Here is a 17,958-nt window from a genome sequence, read left to right as displayed (position 1 = left end):
TTTCAATTTTTCATGGAAAAGCCATGAAATGCCATTATTTCACGTGTCCTTATCTAGAATTGATACGTAGCGAAAGTAATGCTGTCTTTAATGTCTAATTGTCTATAGTCGGAATCAAATGATCAGTCTTTTGTACTCCCCGGGAAGTGGAGCGTGTGCACTGTCATGTGCGGATTAGCAATTGAATCCAATGACCAAGTAGTAATACTTACAACGTAAAGCGCTTATAAACGTACCATGAAGCACTTTACAAATGAGACTATATTATTATTATTTGTTGTTGTTGTTGCCTTCATTGGCAACAAAGGCAATAGATAATGATAATGTAAAAGGACAGCGAAGTTCCATAATTTCCTTATTTCAGTTCCCAGGCATAGAACTTTCAAAACAGTACTTACGGAATGAGCAAACAGACTACCTTTAATATGGTGTCCCACTTTGCGTGTTGTCTTCATTGAATATGACATTACGAGCCTCCTTCGGGTTTCTTATTAATCTGACTCACTTCTCCCTTGAGATAACTTGTTACTTGTTTTCAAGTCAAACAGCAAGATTTGATCTCTCTATTTGCCAAAGATTACTCGGCTAAAACATAGCCGAAAAGAGGGAAGAGGGTAAGGAAAGGGAAGTATAAGCAGGGCATGTGAGTTAAAGTCTCACCTCCCTGGTATAAGTAGAGAGGGGGTGAGCTGTAGAAAGAGAGAAGGAAATATTGGAAACTTAAAAGGGAGAGAGGGGTAGCAGAAAAAAAAGATACACTGGCAGATGGTAAGGGAGGAGAGGGGGTATAGAGAGGAGAAAATATTGCAGGAAGGGGAATAGGGATACGATGAGTCCAGCGTGTTGTTGTCGTTTGGTGTGTTTGTTTTTGTAGTTGTTGTTGTCGATATTGTTGTTACCCATGTTGTGACCTACTGCACAAGGAAACTGACTACCATCCCCCTTTAAGTTCCAAGAACATCAATTAGATTAACCTAGTGGGACTCTGGTAATTCTTGGAACATGTTTGAAGGAGTTAACCTAGATTTCACTTGTGGTTTAACCTAATTACATGAATCATAGAGCTAAAACACATACCTCCACGCCTATATTGGTTTCAGATTCAATAGGCATCTAGCTTAATTGCAATAAAAAAAAATAGGTGAATATACAACTATCATTATTATACAAACATCCTTATCTCTGACTCAATGGCCTATTTTTTGTAGGATGAATTGGGAAAACTTTTAAAGAAAAAAAAAGCCTCAATTGCTATGAGCCTTGTTTTATTCGTTTTTAAGTAACATCCCCGATTAATTATTTTATTATCTGAGTTACACGATGGTAATGCTCCCCTCCCCCTCTCCCTCTCTTCTTCCTCCCCTCCCCTCCGCTCCCCTCTCCTTTTTCTATCTCAGCATCGATATGTCTATCTCTCGATCTGATTTTATCTCTCGCATGCACTCTCTATGAATCATATCAATATGCACAAAATTAATGTCAAAGATGAAGTGGGAAATACTTTTCAAAGCTAATCCACCATAAAATTTTTGTGCTCTAATTTAACGCCAAATTTAGCCGCTTATTAGCAAATCCTCTAATGGATGCTTTTTTTCTTGTTCTAATCTAGTGAAGAAACTAAGAGAGAGAGTTAAAAAAGAACATGGGAAAAACAACGAAGCTCTAACTAATGTTGTGTAGAAATACAGAGTGGTTCATTTAAAGGCTCACCCGAAGAAGTCGTGAAAGTGAGATATTTTTGAAACTCATACAAAGTAAATGGTTTTATTGGTTTATATACAGATATATGGCTACTTCGGACTACACAAACATACTTATTCTACTCATATTTAAAGTAGGCCTATGAGAGCTTTTTAAGAGCAAATATTCTTCACATTTTTAATTTTTTTTAAAAATAGTTGAAGCGAGATGGCGCCTTTAATTTTGATAGCATAAAGTTATACACAAAAAAAAGTTTAGGGCAAACTACACTGTTATCATCATGATGTTGTTTGGTTGTCGCAATTATATTTAGATGCAAGTATATTAGAAGTATTATCGCAAAATCATGATGTTGATATCGCGATGCCAATATTATCATTATGTTAATATCACGTTGCTAATAATATATACCATACTGTTATTATCATGATGTAAACGGGGCTATTGTTTATATAAAAAAAAAGTATCATGGGCTACGCCCCACTATTATCTAAATTAAAACATGTCATCAACAAAATAATAAGATGAGATAAACAAATCTCGAGAAAAATATTTGTCTACTCCCAAGAGTCGCAACATTGTATGACTGCGTCTATCCATACCGGATGGGAAACAAAGAAGAAAAAAGTACATATACCACACTAATGGAACCAAGCGATGGTCATTCGAATTTTCACCCCGTTTTTCCAAGTAAAGTGTAAAATAGATTCCCGTATTCAACCACTTCCACCATCTGATGTATTCAACATTGTCTATGTATTACTATTAAACATCATTGCGGCTAATGGTAATGAAATTAAGACATTTTCTGGCTTTGGTCATTATGTTTTACTTATTCCTGTATTCATGTGGTATAACCCTATGACCCGTTAAATGCATCGTACTATTTGATATTTCCTCTATACCGTTACTGCATTGAGTGAAATAAAAATGGCGACAAAAATGCGTGCGCTTTTGAATGAATGTAGGCCCATAACCAGAGAAGTATTGTATTGCTATAAAATGTGTACGACTTTTGACCCTTAAATTTGGTTCATGACATTAGGGTTGATTTTCGAGGTTGCGCTCATTTGAAAGCCATTCCTTGAAGACAAGGAATTGTGTACAACAACATCTGTTTGTACTCTGGAGACAGAATTGTAACAAATCTGAATAGTGAAGTAAAAGTATATCAATTTAGCTTCATTACTTCATCATTCAACGTTAACCTAGATCAGCTGAATTCCCAAAAGAAATTTTACCCAGATATGCATGACGTCATTGCTTTCATTTTCGACATAATCTATGAGGGTTCAATAACCCGTAATGAACGAAATAGAAATCTACAAATGGGATTCCGGAAGAACTTTTTGCTTGTAGCAGGATTAAATTCATATTGTCCTTGGGTAAGACATTAATCTACATTTGCCACTCGTCACCCAGGTGTGTCAAATGGGTACCGGTTGGAAGGGACTCCTTAAATGTTATGAGAACCGAATCCGGTAGCCTAGCTATAGAGCTGGGGTAATATTGTTGCGCCATTAGCACCTTGCGTGGTGGTAGTGGAAATGCGTAAAAAGATATCCAGTATTACATAGTTCAACATTTTGGAAGCGCGTTGCGCTTGTGTTTAAACAGCATTAGGAAGGCTACGAGACAAGTAAACAAATTTTTGAATGAAAGAAATCGCACCACCGCCCCTCCCCCGGGTCAAAAGACAAATGGTATGAAGGGGAGGTTGCTTTTAATTACAGTGTGCATCCTATAGGCTATATCAAATCAATCAAATCAAATCGTGTTTTTTTAAAAAACCCGAATTAATTCTTAGAATTGACAAAGTGCATGGTTCCATCATGGACCTACTAACAGTTCCATGGTTCCATCAAGAACTGTCTCTGTTTCTTCGAATTCTCCTCAATACGCTGCTGTTTGGCGACTGCATCAGAAAATTGTCGAACGAAAGAAAATGGAGATGAGAAGCAATAAAAATCCATGACAAGTTCACAGGTTACGACCTGTATGCGATATTTACATCTCAAGGTCGTGGGTTAAGAAAAGGATATGGCGATCATGGTCTGGATTCGTATTGATTTCTATCACGTTTTAACATTTTGCTATGAACATTCATCGTGATGTCCTTCCATTGCTAACAAATACGAAATGAAGCAATTTTCTCGCCCCACCCTTGTATGTTTTCCCTTTATCGCCTCACTCCTTCTACAGCCATTCACAGTCGTATTTGAAGGGGAGAGGTATTGTAAGAAAGCTGCTAGCGTTTGAATGCTTTTTTAACGAAATAGAATGGACATAGAAACTATTGAAACAGATAATTGTCATGTTTGTCGTCGACTTGTTGTCGACGTCGTCGTTGATGTTTTTTTTTTCTTTCTGTTTTTCTGTCTAGGAATGTAATCTCGCATTCCGCTTCCTTATACAGAGCTCTGTATGCTACAAACAGTCGTTTCTTCATTTCTTCATTTTTCTTGTGTACTTTTTCTTTAAACTTTGTCAGATACCCTTCTTATATAGGCCTGTATTTACAATTCGTTACGTTACAGTATATGATTTACACTGAAGGAAGTTTTTAATAATATGTTGTATGTACACATCAACAACAACAACAGCAAAAGCAGCAGCAACAATAGCAGAGATAATAAAGGGTTATATAACCAACAATCCCTGTTTTTTGTATTCTTTTTTTTTTTTCGTCGCTTTTTTCACGTCCTAAACACATGATCCCACCAATCTCTCCGCTTCAGATTTTCATTCTCCATTCTCGTGTGCCTAAACGGTGCTTATTATTGAACTCGAATCTTACTTATGTTGTAGGATTTAGTTTCCTTCAGTATTTGTATTCATGGTAACACCCGTTTTCTTCCATACGATTTGACAAATCTCTCGTGTGGCAGTCTGAAATTTCATCATGTCTTGGAAAGCGCAGCGAACCACAATGAAAGAACAATGAAAGTTTTATGCAATGGATTGTTTGTATGTGGTGTTGCCCTAAAATTGCGCAAGGTATTGAGTCAAATTACTCGACAGGGATTAAATTTGGAATACTTCCCATGAAACATTAGATAAAGTTACACATTCAACCCGAGTACTAGCTCGTGTTAGCAGGGACAACTTTCTCAACAGTACAAAAATCGAAGATGGCTTCCCACAAGCTCAAACCACCCGATCCACGGACCAAGGATTGCTGTAAATCCCAAAGGTTTCGGAAAATGTTTAGTTTGGAATGCAATACATCATCAACAATAATATTTTTCGACTTTACCTTTGGATCCAGCTTATGTGTCGCGAATTTCATCACCTTCTCTCTCGGCTCGTTTTTCAGGGAAGGTCGAACAAAATATGAGAGAATTTTTTTTTTACTCCCACTCGTTTGGATTGACAGCAGGAAATGCATTTATGAGATATATCACGATAACCGAATTTGTGCGTGTGCTTATTTCTGAGGTATATAGCCTCAGGAGAGTCTAGACGTAATACTAAGCAGTTATCTTATTATGTCTTGAAAGTCAAGCCAAGGAGAGTAATGATGTTGAAACTTTTTTATGCAAGAAGAAAGTAGGAGAGGAAGACAATAACTGATTCTAGTCATTTTTTAGCGAGAAAAGTAATATTTGATCATTCTTTCTGGCAAGTATTCAAACCTAAGCAAGCGAAATATTTAGAGTCATATTTCTCGTGACAAAAAAGAAAGAAGTGATTTTCAAAGTTTATCGGATGCAGCTCCGTACCGGACCGGTTCTATTTTTGTCTATGGCTCTCCTCGTTATCCAAAATTATGATATATTTGCGAGTAGAAATTTGTGTATGTGATATCTTCAGCTTAATAAAGATCAAGAGTTCCTTTACTTCCTAACATGATATGAACCTACCCTAAATATTGGCGTTTTATTAATTGAAATAGTGTTGTTGATAATGTCGGAGGTAAAGATTTTGCAGTGAGTTTATATATTAAATGTTTAAATTTCAAACGTACGAGTTGTTTGTTCATTGAAATTCATATGATAAAGGATAGGCCTAGTATAATATTTTGGTCTGATGCAGTTGATGATGTGTTTTGCTACCATATTTTGTTTGTTTTGTTCCAACATTTGTCAATACAATAATCAATGGCATGTTTCCTTGTTTTTTCTCTTTGCAGAGGTTGGCCAGTTAATATACTTACATATCGAAATCGTCCTTCATTGGGTGAAGAGTTTATTCGTCACCTAGCAACTAATCACCCCTAGCAACAAGATGCTGCGGTCATCTTTGCTTGTGCTTCTGGTGTGTCTGTCGACCGTCGTAGTCGCTCAGTCGAATGTTATCAATGGGTAAGCCAAGCATTTAACCCAACATTAATCAACTATTAATCCATAATTAATCTGCTTTGAATTAATAACTGAAACAAAGGCGATTGGTCTAATGGCATATGATGATCTGTCCCCTCCCATTTTAGCCAGGTGCAGTATACGCCTTCGAATTTAGAACCTTTCTTTTCGGGAAATAGTCGAAAAAAGATACATGCATGTATGTAAAAATTGAAACAACGGGTTCTTTTATGTAATGATATACTTTTTCCCCAAGTAACTTTAGCTTTTTTCTATCCATCTTGTCTAGATTAAGACAGGGAAAGTTTGCCGATGGGTTTGTTCTAAATTTGTACCAGGCCAGCATTTAATTAAAACAAAACACAGTCGTCTCCTACAAATTTTGTTTCCAAGGGCGAGTATCAAAGGAAACAAAGCCGTGACATTCGTGTCAACCCCAATCCAAGTTTGACATGCATCATCCATGTGAAAACGTTCAAAGACACCTGTTGGGTAATTTTACAGAGACCTGGCGTGATTATGAATTTACATTTGTCAACATCGATGAAAGTAAGTCATCAATCTGCTCAAACAATTTTGTGGTTGATTTTCTAATAATTCTGCTGATCCTGTTTACATAAGAAGGATGATGAGGAATCGACTACGCTAAGATCAGTCACACTCATCGGGATTGGGTAACCAGGGGCAGGGGAATCCCCCACACCCCCCCCCCCCCGATATGTAGAGAATTTGTCGGGCCATTTTTTCTTCTTCAATTATTACGGGAATTTGTTTAAATGCCAGTTATTTTTATTCTTATTAACTTTTTGGGCACGTAAATTGCCCCAATTCCCACCCTCCTCAACACTCCATTGTGAAAAAGCTAGATGTACTCTCATTCCCACCCTCCTCAACACTCCATTGTGAAAAAGCTAGATGTACTCTAAAAAAAAAAAAAAAAAACGATGTCCCATAGGCCAACTTTCTCCCTTTGTCAAACATTCCACCTCGACTTTTAGCTCTTGTTAAATTCTTTGAAAAATACATTCTAGTACTGTTCGATGTTCGATGATACCAATTATTAGGACCTACTAAGTGTAGTCTAGTATTTATTAAGGCCTTAAAATATTTTTAGAGCGGTTGCCAAACATTTCCCTATTTTACTGAAATTGTATGATCAGAGCGCCGTATTTTAACAGCTACAATGAATAGCACAACATTTGAATTACTAATGATAATGGGAATCGATCCTGGCCGAAAGAAATTATTGAGAAGAACGCGAGCTACAATGAATAGCACAACATTTGAATTACTAATGATAATGGGAATCGATCCTGGCCGAAAAAAATTATTGAGAAGAACGCGAGCTACCAAGTAGACATCCTTGGAAAGTACAGTGATTTTGATCATATCAGATGAATTGTAATAAAAAATTTCTTTCCCTTCTCTTGTATTAATATTGTATATGATAGTGTAAGAAAGGCTCTATCATAATATTTGGTCCATGGACAGAAATTCCAGGAGGAAGTGATCAAATGAAAATGGCAACCAGATTGACCAGAAGGTTTGGTATAAACTACCTCCTTGGCATCAATCAGTCCGATCAGGTCGTCTGTCTGGACAATGGCCTTCTGAAACTATCCCATTGAATAAAGTTTCCCCGTTAGATTCAGAAGGACAATTAGAGTAACTCGTTGACCTATTGAACGTAACCTTCCTGGAATAATTGCCCTACTTTGCGTGAGAAAAGTTTGATTTGCACGCATAATAAGAATCATAATTCGTGCATCTGATACGTTTGTTTCTGTAAAAAAAAGCCCCGTTTCTTAATTAACAAGATAATTACTACAAACAAACTCGCCAAGTTCCAACATTAAATGGTAATCATAGCTTTGTCTCGATTGAGTCACGTAACGTGTGATCATAACAAATTGGTGTCACGACCTGTTGGAGAAGTAGAAGACAGTAATCGTTTTCAACACGTCGCTTCCACTAGTTGCCTGTCTTTTGTGTTTACTTCCACTGAATGTTGTTGTTCTGCCTTTTCCAAGCAATATGGAATGTCGTGGAATGTAGGAATACGATTAAAGCAACAACTACAGGTACTCCTCGATGGCGTATTCATCATAATATGAAATGAGGGTGTGCCCCCCCCCCCCAAAAAAGAGAAAAGTTTGAAGGCCTGTGTAAAAATCATAGTAAATTGATAAAATTTATGAGTCAAGAATACGCAAGGATGCACAGGTGCAGGTTTTATGATCCGTCAGAGCCATCTTGGCCAACTTGGTTTCACTGTGTCACAAACATGGCGTATATTCTATTGTTTTGTGCTTGCCCCAAAAAGCAGTAGTCGCAATAATGTGTCCAACTCAAACCGGGTTGGCCAAAGTATGTGTACAAATGGCGCTGGATCCCATCCCCCAACACTGCCGCCATCGGGAGGAATATATCCCCCAATGGCGTGTAACACGTTCTTTTGGATATGCCAATTTCCCCAATTTCGCTAAGCCCGTGCTTTGTTTCGAAACCGAATGCTGCATAGATGGTTATCATCATGATCATACATATCTACTCCAATTCAGAAATGAATAGACAAATCTTTGCCTGGAGTTCGTTAGCCCCCCCCCCCCCCCCACCAGCCTGGATTCTGTAATTTTGGTGACGACAATCAACAACTGCAGACAAACATTTGTTGATTGGAGGAACGAAATGACAACCATACACCATCTTTATGATCTAATGAGAAATGACCTGAATGTGCCATTAAATTACTACAGCAATACATCATTTTTTAAAGTATTATTCTGTTATTTCGTTTGTATCAACCTTAAACCTCCTATACAACAGACTTCTTCGACTTATTCCGTATTCGTTATCCTGACCAAAACTACTGCCTATGCTCTAGTATAGTAATATGGGAGACGAAATACATGTATAGTATAAAGCATTTTAGACTCTTCAACTCTCCATCATCTCTTCTCCATGTACTCACTCTGGAATCACACATGACCTTCGACTTCAGGACATATTTTTTGCCTTCGACCTCGAAAGATATTGTCAGGCATGATAAAATGTGGCTCCGTGTACATGTAGTTCAGCACAAGTTATAGGGCCTACAATCCTGCATATACATGTAGTACAAGTAAGGTCTTTGACGAGAGTTGTTAAGGTAGCAGAGCTACCCTTGAACTTTTTGAAAGATTTATCTCTTCGGTAATGGTTTCTGCAGTAATTTACAGTCGAAACACGAGCTTGTGGTGTCTAGAGCCGTAGAGACAAGACTAGTTATAATAGTAGCGTATTAGGGAGAAGAAAAAAAAATGTTCAACAAAGTTAAGCTCGACGTAACTTTGAAACAAACACCTGCACCTTTAACGAATGACCCTTTTCGTTTTACGAAATAAATCCCATTTCTTGACGTAAATGTTAGATCCCAAGAGGAAAGACAGGGGAGAAAAAAAATATATATAAAGGAAAGTAAATTATAAGAACTTGCTGAAGATACCTTTGGCATTTTTATAATGATACCATTTATAATATACATATAAAATAAAATACTGAACTTATATCGGGCCAAGTCTAAGACAAAGAAAAGGATTATGTGAAATAAAGTTAACCTGGCCCTTTCTTCTATTTTGGTACTTGCATAAGATCCAGTTCATATTGTGCTCTTTGCAAAGTAACGACTATTCTTCTAAGCGAAAATTATTTTGTCTTCGTAAAAGGAAAAAAAAGTTAGAGAGAGAAGAGGTCTTTTCCCCCCTAATATGACTGACATTTTCGGCATACCAGGATAGAATGTCAACCAAATCCCAAAGATCATCAAAGCCATTTCCGATCTATCAACAGATCTAGGAGTGGAGGGCCCCTAAGAGGTTACCCACCAAGAAATTGGAGAGATATATATCCACGAATACGAATATCACATGAAAACGTTTGAAGTACATCCTTACTCAATGAAATAACTATATGAGCGAAAATGCGAAAGGTCTTTTCTCTCTCTTTTTTCTAATCAACAGAAAACTTCATCTTTTTTTCCTACAGAAGACTTTAAGTATATAATTCAGATAATATTCAGTACATGTCTTCCCCATCAGTCTGTGTTATAGAAGATAGGTTTGTTCAGCCGAATATTATCTAGCCTATTTCTCAATCCTGTCTCAATGCTCAGGCTCAGGACGGATCCAACATGACCAATTTCCCCCGATAATATTTCCCCCTCATAATTATGATTAAGGAAGTCATGCTAGCCCCCCCCCCCACCCCCCACCATCAGTCAATATTTTCCCCTCCCTCGGTCGGTCTCTTTCTATACTCTGCATGGGCCTAGATGTGTGACTTCAATTAACATTCTGTTGAATTATATGATATTGCCTAACAATATTCCTTCTGAATATACCCCAGTTCATATTTTGGGGGCACAAAATTATCATACCAGAGCGCTACATAATAGGCCGCCAGATTTGCCCGGGGTAATAATGTTGGAGTGACTGGAGCCCTAATAAAGCCACCATTAGTATTATTAATTATTTACCTTTCTTTTTGTGTGTAATTACAGCCCGAATGTTTGTGGTATGAGATTCTATTCATATTGTTGCCCTGGATGGCGCCTTCATCCAAGAACGAAACAGTGTGTGGTCCGTAAGTATTATCTGTTTTCATCAGTATTTCATCAACTTAATTTAAATCAAAAGTTCCTAAGATGATAAAAAAAAAAAAAATAGCAAATCGTGAATATAATAATAGTGGGCATTATACTTTTAAAATAAAACATGATAAAATATTATCCTTCCTTTATATGCCTAAATTGTAATCCGAACCATTATGCTCCAGTCTAACATTCAGTATCTTCAAGGCTTTATACGCATGCTAACAAAAGAAGAGGGATACGATAGACATTCAATTCAGTCAATTTATCCTTTTTTTCTTAGATTAATATGTTTTTAAAGGTAGCCAAAAGGTGTGATTCAATATTGAACCTTTGGTTTTAAATGATAATACACAGATTCAGTGAGCTCCAACCACGAGCTGAAATGATGTGAAAACAGTGGAATACTGTGCAGGAGGTTCACGTTTCCTGTGTTACTGAAACTGATACAGACTGTTATTTTGTTGACTTCATCAATCGAAACTTAAATTCTAACTTGTTTGATTTGTAGCTGTTTGCAATCGTCCATGCGGGTCGGGTTACTGTCAGCGTCCAAACTCCTGCTCCTGTCCGGGTGGACAGATCTCAGTCAGTGGATGCGATGGCTACTCTGGTAAGTAGAGAAATTACCAAGCAACTTGCTCGATTCTCCTTCCAATTTTATGATCAAGGATGCCATCGCCGATTCAACGAAATGTTAAACACTAAACAGAAAGGACATTAAAGAAAATGAATATTGCAAACTGGATTTTGAGAGAAATCTAATATTTTAATGGTAATTCATATACGCCCAGGACAATGGTTTTGTGGACAATTTGCCGGCTAATTTCACCAGTGTTTGGATCCAGAAGTCCAGAGAACTGTTTTTCATTTGTTAAGCTCCGTATTCACAAGTAGAACGCCTATTATCTTGAGAAATGAAGAAAGAAAAAAAAAATCTACAAAATCTATTTAGAGAAATCTACCTATGATAAAAAATAATTGTGCCAAAGACTCCTACATTATTTACCCGTCGATCGAATGATCGATAGCTTTCCGATATGCCGTCTGCTTCTGGAAAACGTCAACTAAAGGCAAAGACGTAGAGTGTGATTGTTTTCATTTTCACAGTCGCAAGTAGATTCAATTTACATGTTTCTTTGTTTCTTGCATTACTCTTGTAACTTGCTATTTGCGTAATGTTTTATAAAGATGAAATTTCTATCTGCATTGAGGTATAAAAATCAAAATTCATGTCATCTTGTACAAGATGGTTCTAGTACGTGCCCACTTGTAGAATTTTATGTTGTAAAATGTTAAGTGGTTTAGGTAGGGGTCTATTCTAGATCTATATCTGGTCCCGGATCTGGTCTTAAGTTTACAGCTACGCTATTTAAAATACACATTACACAATAACAAGAATGATGATGATGAAGATTTTTACCATGTTGTGATGATGAATTATGATATCGGGTTGATGATGGAGTCAACTGGCTGGTTGATGTCAAACTCAAGTCAAGGTCAGAAAAAGGAGAGAGAAGATGAAGAAGAGGAGAAGGAGATTATGGTGAATAATAAAATAGTCTTATCTACCGTAACACTGCATCAACTATATTATCAGAATATGTTTACTCTAAAATCTAAATACCAGTGAAATACCAGTGAGGAGGCGAGTTGGCTCAGTCGGTAAAGCGTCTGCCTGTCGAACCAAAGATCCCGGGTTCGACTCCCACCCAGGCGGATGACTGAAGCCTGCGTTGTGTGTTAACGTGCCCCTTCCCTTGTTCATAGATGCAGGTTATGTCAAGTGGAAAACACTCCGTCCCTCGGATAGGACGTTAAATGGAGGCCCCGTGTACAGGAGAGTCACCACCCTTGCACGTTAAGAACCCATTGCACTATTCGTGTAAGAGTAGGGGGAAACCCCGGTGTAATGGTCCACCTGCATACCCCAACCAGGCCGAGTATACGGCATCTGCAAGAATCTTCAGTATTGAAGGAGGCAGATTATCTTGAAGAAGAAGAAGAAGAAGAATAGATTGTAAAAATATAAAAAGGAAGTATGAAATTTAACTTTCCTTATGAATCATTGTAGGTGGAAACCCATGTACTACGCAGTGTTTAAATGGAGGGTCTTGTCAAGGGAACTCCTGCAACTGTCCCAATGGATTCTCGGGAACTAATTGTGGCATGCGTAAGTTTAATGCATGACCATGACTCTAAATGTTTAATACCAAAACTTGTTTATATAAACGCATATGGGGTAAATGTTGGTAGATCTCAGATGAATGAAGGAAACAGACATTTTGAAAGAAAAGTGACCAACCTTTGTTGCATTGAAATATATTTAAGGGTATTCTCCTCTCACAGAAAGTTAAATGCTTTCTGCTATTTAAGAAAACATCAAAAGTGCAATTTTGCTCGAAAATATGAATTCAAGCTTTTTGATGCCATAATCACTATTTGGAAATAACCAACAGTTGGAAATAACCAACAGAGTTTTGCATGGTTCATACAAAGAAAGTACATTTAGATTACCGGTAGACATCTTTAAAGCAATTTAAATAATGCACTTTCCATTTTCCAGTCAGAATCACATTGGTATGAAATGATTGGAGCCAAGTTCATTATCTTTGCTATGACTATGAAGCAAGAGCTCTGTAAACTCTTTTGTCCTGTTTAATGCAGATTATGAGATTTGATACTCAGCCCATGTGCAATGGAGGGCTATTGATGACAGGAAACTATTAAAAGTGGTAGTGGGTATATCCTTCACTTGTCTGTTACCGGTCTTTGTTTTTGTTATGTCTCAGCCACGTGCAATCCGCCCTGCCAGAATGGGGGTGAGTGCAGCGGAGGAAACAGGTGTTCATGCCCTCCCGGTTTTGGTGGGAGTCAATGCCAGACAGGTAAGAATTATAATCTCTGTATATTTAAAGGTGACATAAAGTTTTAGTAGCGATTAGGAGAATTGAATGAAATCAAAGTTGTTGAATATGGTATTAATTTCATTCTATATGTATCGAGAGCTCTGACAGCTTACTGTGTTTTTGCATTCTTTCCACAGGAACAACAACAACATCATCAAGAAAACTAATCACTTACCTAGATTGACTGAGTAATAGTTATTGAATATCAATCAGTCAATGAATAGATAATATTGCTGTTTTTAAAATTTATCACAATTATAATTTTCTAATCATGGGCATATTTTCCAGAGCCTGTAAATACTAGAATTTCCACCAAGTTTTCTACACAACATATTTTGTCCCAAGGAAAATAGGAAAAACAAGTATAAGGTGGAAATTTAAAAGCTTGCCTGATATAAATATTCTGATGATGAGGCAGTATACACCAAGGTTTGTTTATGTTTCAGTTCTTGTTAAGTTTTCGGCCAGTATCCTTGTCTGTGTCCAGCGTTATGCAGGGCTAGGTCTTTGTGCTGTTTTGTACTAAACATGTTTAGTCAATAATGCACATTCTGTTTCTTTCCTTTTGCTTCACTATCGTTTGTAAACACACTAATGATATGCATGGAAATTAAGGGAAGTTGTGAATATTTTGGGAGTGTATGAAATCATTTTGTCAGTTATTGTATAGGCCTTTGGAATGTCTGAGAAGCTTCTATGAAAGGAGTGAATTACAAAAATATATTTATATACTGGTATGTGTTTTCAGATTTGTTTCCTTTTATTTTCGTATTTCCATCATTATCATTTTGTTTTAATTTATTTTTTCTTTATTCATTTATTTTATTCATTTGTTTTTATTATCATGCAAACCTGATCTTTCTGTTGATTCTTATATTGAACATATCTTCTTTCTATAACTACAAATAAGAATGTAAACTTGAAATTTTAGTGCTGTTTACCAGTATCTGCAGGATGTATTGGTTTGCATTGTTTCTCTATCTTGTTCTCTCTTTCCGCTTTCATGGATGACTCTACACGATTGTTTCCTATGAGTGTCCTCTCCGCCATATGTGTCATCATTATTTATTAATGACTATTCCATAACTTAGGAATAGCTACCAACCTTTCTGGGGGACCAGTTAGTAAAACGGCAATGAAATGAATACTGAGTGACAGCCACCTTGCCCCTGTGCCCCTTCCAACTAAATCAATTTATACTGAATTCCCCTCGATAGGAATGTTCACACTTCATTTCTCTTGTTGGGGTTTGAGATGTTTCCCAAAAGTTGCTCAAGAATTCCATCTTATTTTATTCAGTCACAAATAAACATTGTTGATAGTCTGTAGTTTGATATGTTATGTACATGTACATGTAAGGAATCTGCCCTATATAAAGTTGTTATGGTTTGAAATGATTGAGAAAGTCCAGCTGATATCTGGGCCTTTCTTATGTGTTTAGCTGGCAATCACATAAGGGAGACTAACCCACAACACAAGCACACACACAAATCTGAAGGTAACATAAAGAATTTATTTGAACACTTTATGTTTTAAATGAATGCTATATGTTTCATTTATATTTCTTACCTGAGCAATGATACAAATAATTGGAATTTCCTCCTTTTCAGTCTGTTCAGTCTGTTCAACACTGGTGAAGAAGGTATTACCCTTTTTTTTGCCCGCAGAAGTGATAAATTAACACGTTGCCTATGGAAATCATATTTCCCCTGTATACAGTTTATGGGAATAAGAGAAATCAGGAGTCAGTTGGTTAAGATCGGGTTCAAGCATGCTACTTTGTTTACAATGTGAACATGTTTTCTGAGTAAGACATCCACTGGTTTCCCCATCAAAAGCTCAATGCAAGTTTTAATGTGATGTTATTATCCAACTGCACCAGCTGTTTAATACATCTAGCCTAAAGGGAGAATGGACAAGTGTAACAGAGTTGGCTTTGATCCTAGTTGTTAGAACCTCTGTTATGTGTACACACAATACAGGCCTACACTCTCCGACAAGGTTTCAACAAGGCTACCTTCACCGAATGATTAATGAATGAGAGTTGTGCTTTTACCTTGGGCCTCTTTCCTTCAATTTTCTTCTCGATTTCCATTGGGATTTTGTGCTACAGTGCTTGAAAATAGTTTGTGTATTCCCCCTTATCTCTCTCTATCTCTCTCTATCTTACTCTCTCTCTCTCTCTCTCTCTCTCTCTCTTTCTCTCTCTTCCCCATCTACCTCTCTCTTCTTTTCTTTATCATCTTCTAGGAACTAGGTTAGAGTTAAAGTTAGAGTAAATGTAGTTCTAAATTTAAATAATGTAGCTGTTATTTTTTTTTAGGATTGTATGTATAACACTCAATAGTAATACTAATCTTTCCAAGTGCTTTACATTGAATCATTATCCTTCTCCATATCTCTTTCCTAGACTACAGGACAGGCGTGTGCTACCTCCAATCAACAAGCAATGGCTACTGTTCTGCCGGAGTAGAAGGCTTGCATTGCACCAAGGCATTATGCTGTGCTACCATCGGCCAGGGATGGGGGGACCCATGTGAAAACTGTGATACCTTTGATAATCCATGCGACAGGGGTTATATTCTCAATGGACGAACTGGACAGTGCATTGGTGGGTATATTAAGTTGTAAATAAATAAATAAATCAAATCAAATCAAATCAAATCAAATAGCTGCATGTGATGACGGAGATGTTTTAACCTCTTTGTTGTTTATTGTTTTAAGAGCCTATGTATCCATTTCATGGTCTTAAAATACTGCAAATTAAATGATTGTCACATTTTTTATAGAATTGCTTATCATTACTATAAATTACGCAATCATTTAATATCATTCACAAATCTTTATATGTTGATATACAGATAAAATAGCCTTGATATTTCCCAAAATAACTATTTGTGTAAATTGGCTCAATGGTGATCAGCAATTCTAAGAAGGAATATAGAATGGAATACATGGTAAATTTCCCTCTTAGTTTGCTGATGAATGCCTGATATTTTAGGTTAACTTTTCCGTAATTCATCAGAGAATTTTTTCCTCTATTAAACTTGTTGAATATCTTTTGATTTTGGTATGACACACAATTTGCATAGAGCTTAGCCAGACATATTTTGTGCACCACAGTGCAAGCAAATCATATGCCTAATTTCATCTCCTAGAATACCAGTATGAACATCCCATGAAGCAACATTTCTTTTCAAAGGGATAGGGTAACTTCGTCTCAGATTCTGAAACTGCCATGCTGCCATAATAATTGTAAACCTTTAGGTCAGTCAGGAACCCCATGCCTTTTACAAGTCGATCGCCTGTCTGATTATCAAGATATTTATAATTGAAAATCAAAATCAAATTTGCGTTTTCCTAACGGTTCTCATAACACTAAAGTCTATTGAGGAAAACGAATGTGGTAAAACCGCCACTCAAATTTGTTGAGGCACTTCTTGATCATTTTGAAGCGCGATTTTTTTTTTTAGGGCTTCAATATTACACCATATCACAGACACTGATAACACGAAGGGCCGTGCATCTCAGATTTAACATTGTTAATCGATGCCTTTAATTACCAAAGAGCTTTTCCTTTCAATTTCATCATCTTCTAGATGCTGACGAATGCTTGATGATCCCAGGTCTCTGTGATGGAGGTCAATGCACTAACACCCAAGGGTCATACGCCTGCCAGTGTCCCGCAGGCTTTGAACTGAGTATGAGTACTCTATCGTGTGTAGGTAAGGCAATATCATCCATTTCCTCATACCTCACCGTCTTCCTCTCTTGGGAGTTAGGGATGTGCTCATCGTTGATACAAAGGGTGTTGCTCTGGAATTTAACATTTAGATGTCATCATGTGATTGTTTTCATGTGGATGTCATCAACCTCTAAACCCCATCTTGTTCACAACTTTAATAGTTGCCAGTTTACGTTTAACCTTAGAAGTTGTTGTTATAAAAAATTTGATTCATATTCTGAAAGAGAAATACAAATAAATTGTAGTTTAGTTGGCCCTCTATTAACATCTTTAGAGTGTGTAGGCTGGCTGAGTCGTTGCAAAATTTCCGGCGTATTTTTAAATTTTAAAACGATTTAAATTGATGGTTGTTTTTTAACACATATTCTTTTTCTTTCGATAATTGATGGTTGTTTCTAAAAACAGTTATTCTTTTTCATTGGAAGACATGAATGAATGTCAGACAGGTTACCTTTGTCAGAATGGACGCTGCATCAACACACAGGGGAGCTTCAGATGTGATTGTAATCCGGGATATTTCTTGGGTCAAGATGGTCATCACTGCACCGATATTGACACCCCAAACAGTGAGTATATTATATATTATCCAGTGGAATAGGAGCTATATAGAATGCTAGTATAACTTTTGTGACTGGAAACTTTCAAAAATCATTAACCATTCTTTTTAAACGGCAA

General features: G+C 36.9%; 1 protein-coding gene across 4 annotated transcripts in view; it reads left to right on the top strand.

The window, feature by feature from the left end:
* Window positions 1-17,958, top strand: part of LOC577106 (fibrillin-2) — an 80,366-nt gene that overhangs the window by 7,888 nt on the left and 54,520 nt on the right. For 3 of the 4 annotated variants that reach the window (XM_030977432.1, XM_030977431.1, XM_030977429.1), the window contains exons 2-9: window positions 5,834-6,005; window positions 10,540-10,622; window positions 11,141-11,242; window positions 12,704-12,802; window positions 13,422-13,517; window positions 15,949-16,149; window positions 17,138-17,263; window positions 17,709-17,849. In XM_030977432.1, coding sequence (XP_030833292.1) covers window positions 5,929-6,005; window positions 10,540-10,622; window positions 11,141-11,242; window positions 12,704-12,802; window positions 13,422-13,517; window positions 15,949-16,149; window positions 17,138-17,263; window positions 17,709-17,849 — 925 coding nt within the window. In that variant the 5' untranslated portion in view covers window positions 5,834-5,928. The remainder of the gene's footprint in view (window positions 1-5,833; window positions 6,006-10,539; window positions 10,623-11,140; window positions 11,243-12,703; window positions 12,803-13,421; window positions 13,518-15,948; window positions 16,150-17,137; window positions 17,264-17,708; window positions 17,850-17,958) is intronic. The other variant, XM_030977430.1, reaches the window with a different exon arrangement.

The sequence above is a fragment of the Strongylocentrotus purpuratus genome, unplaced genomic scaffold (genome assembly GCF_000002235.5).
Source record: "Strongylocentrotus purpuratus isolate Spur 01 unplaced genomic scaffold, Spur_5.0 spur5_scaffold_9, whole genome shotgun sequence".
NCBI lineage: Eukaryota > Metazoa > Echinodermata > Echinoidea > Camarodonta > Strongylocentrotidae > Strongylocentrotus > Strongylocentrotus purpuratus.
This window is presented reverse-complemented; position numbering and strand designations above follow the sequence as displayed.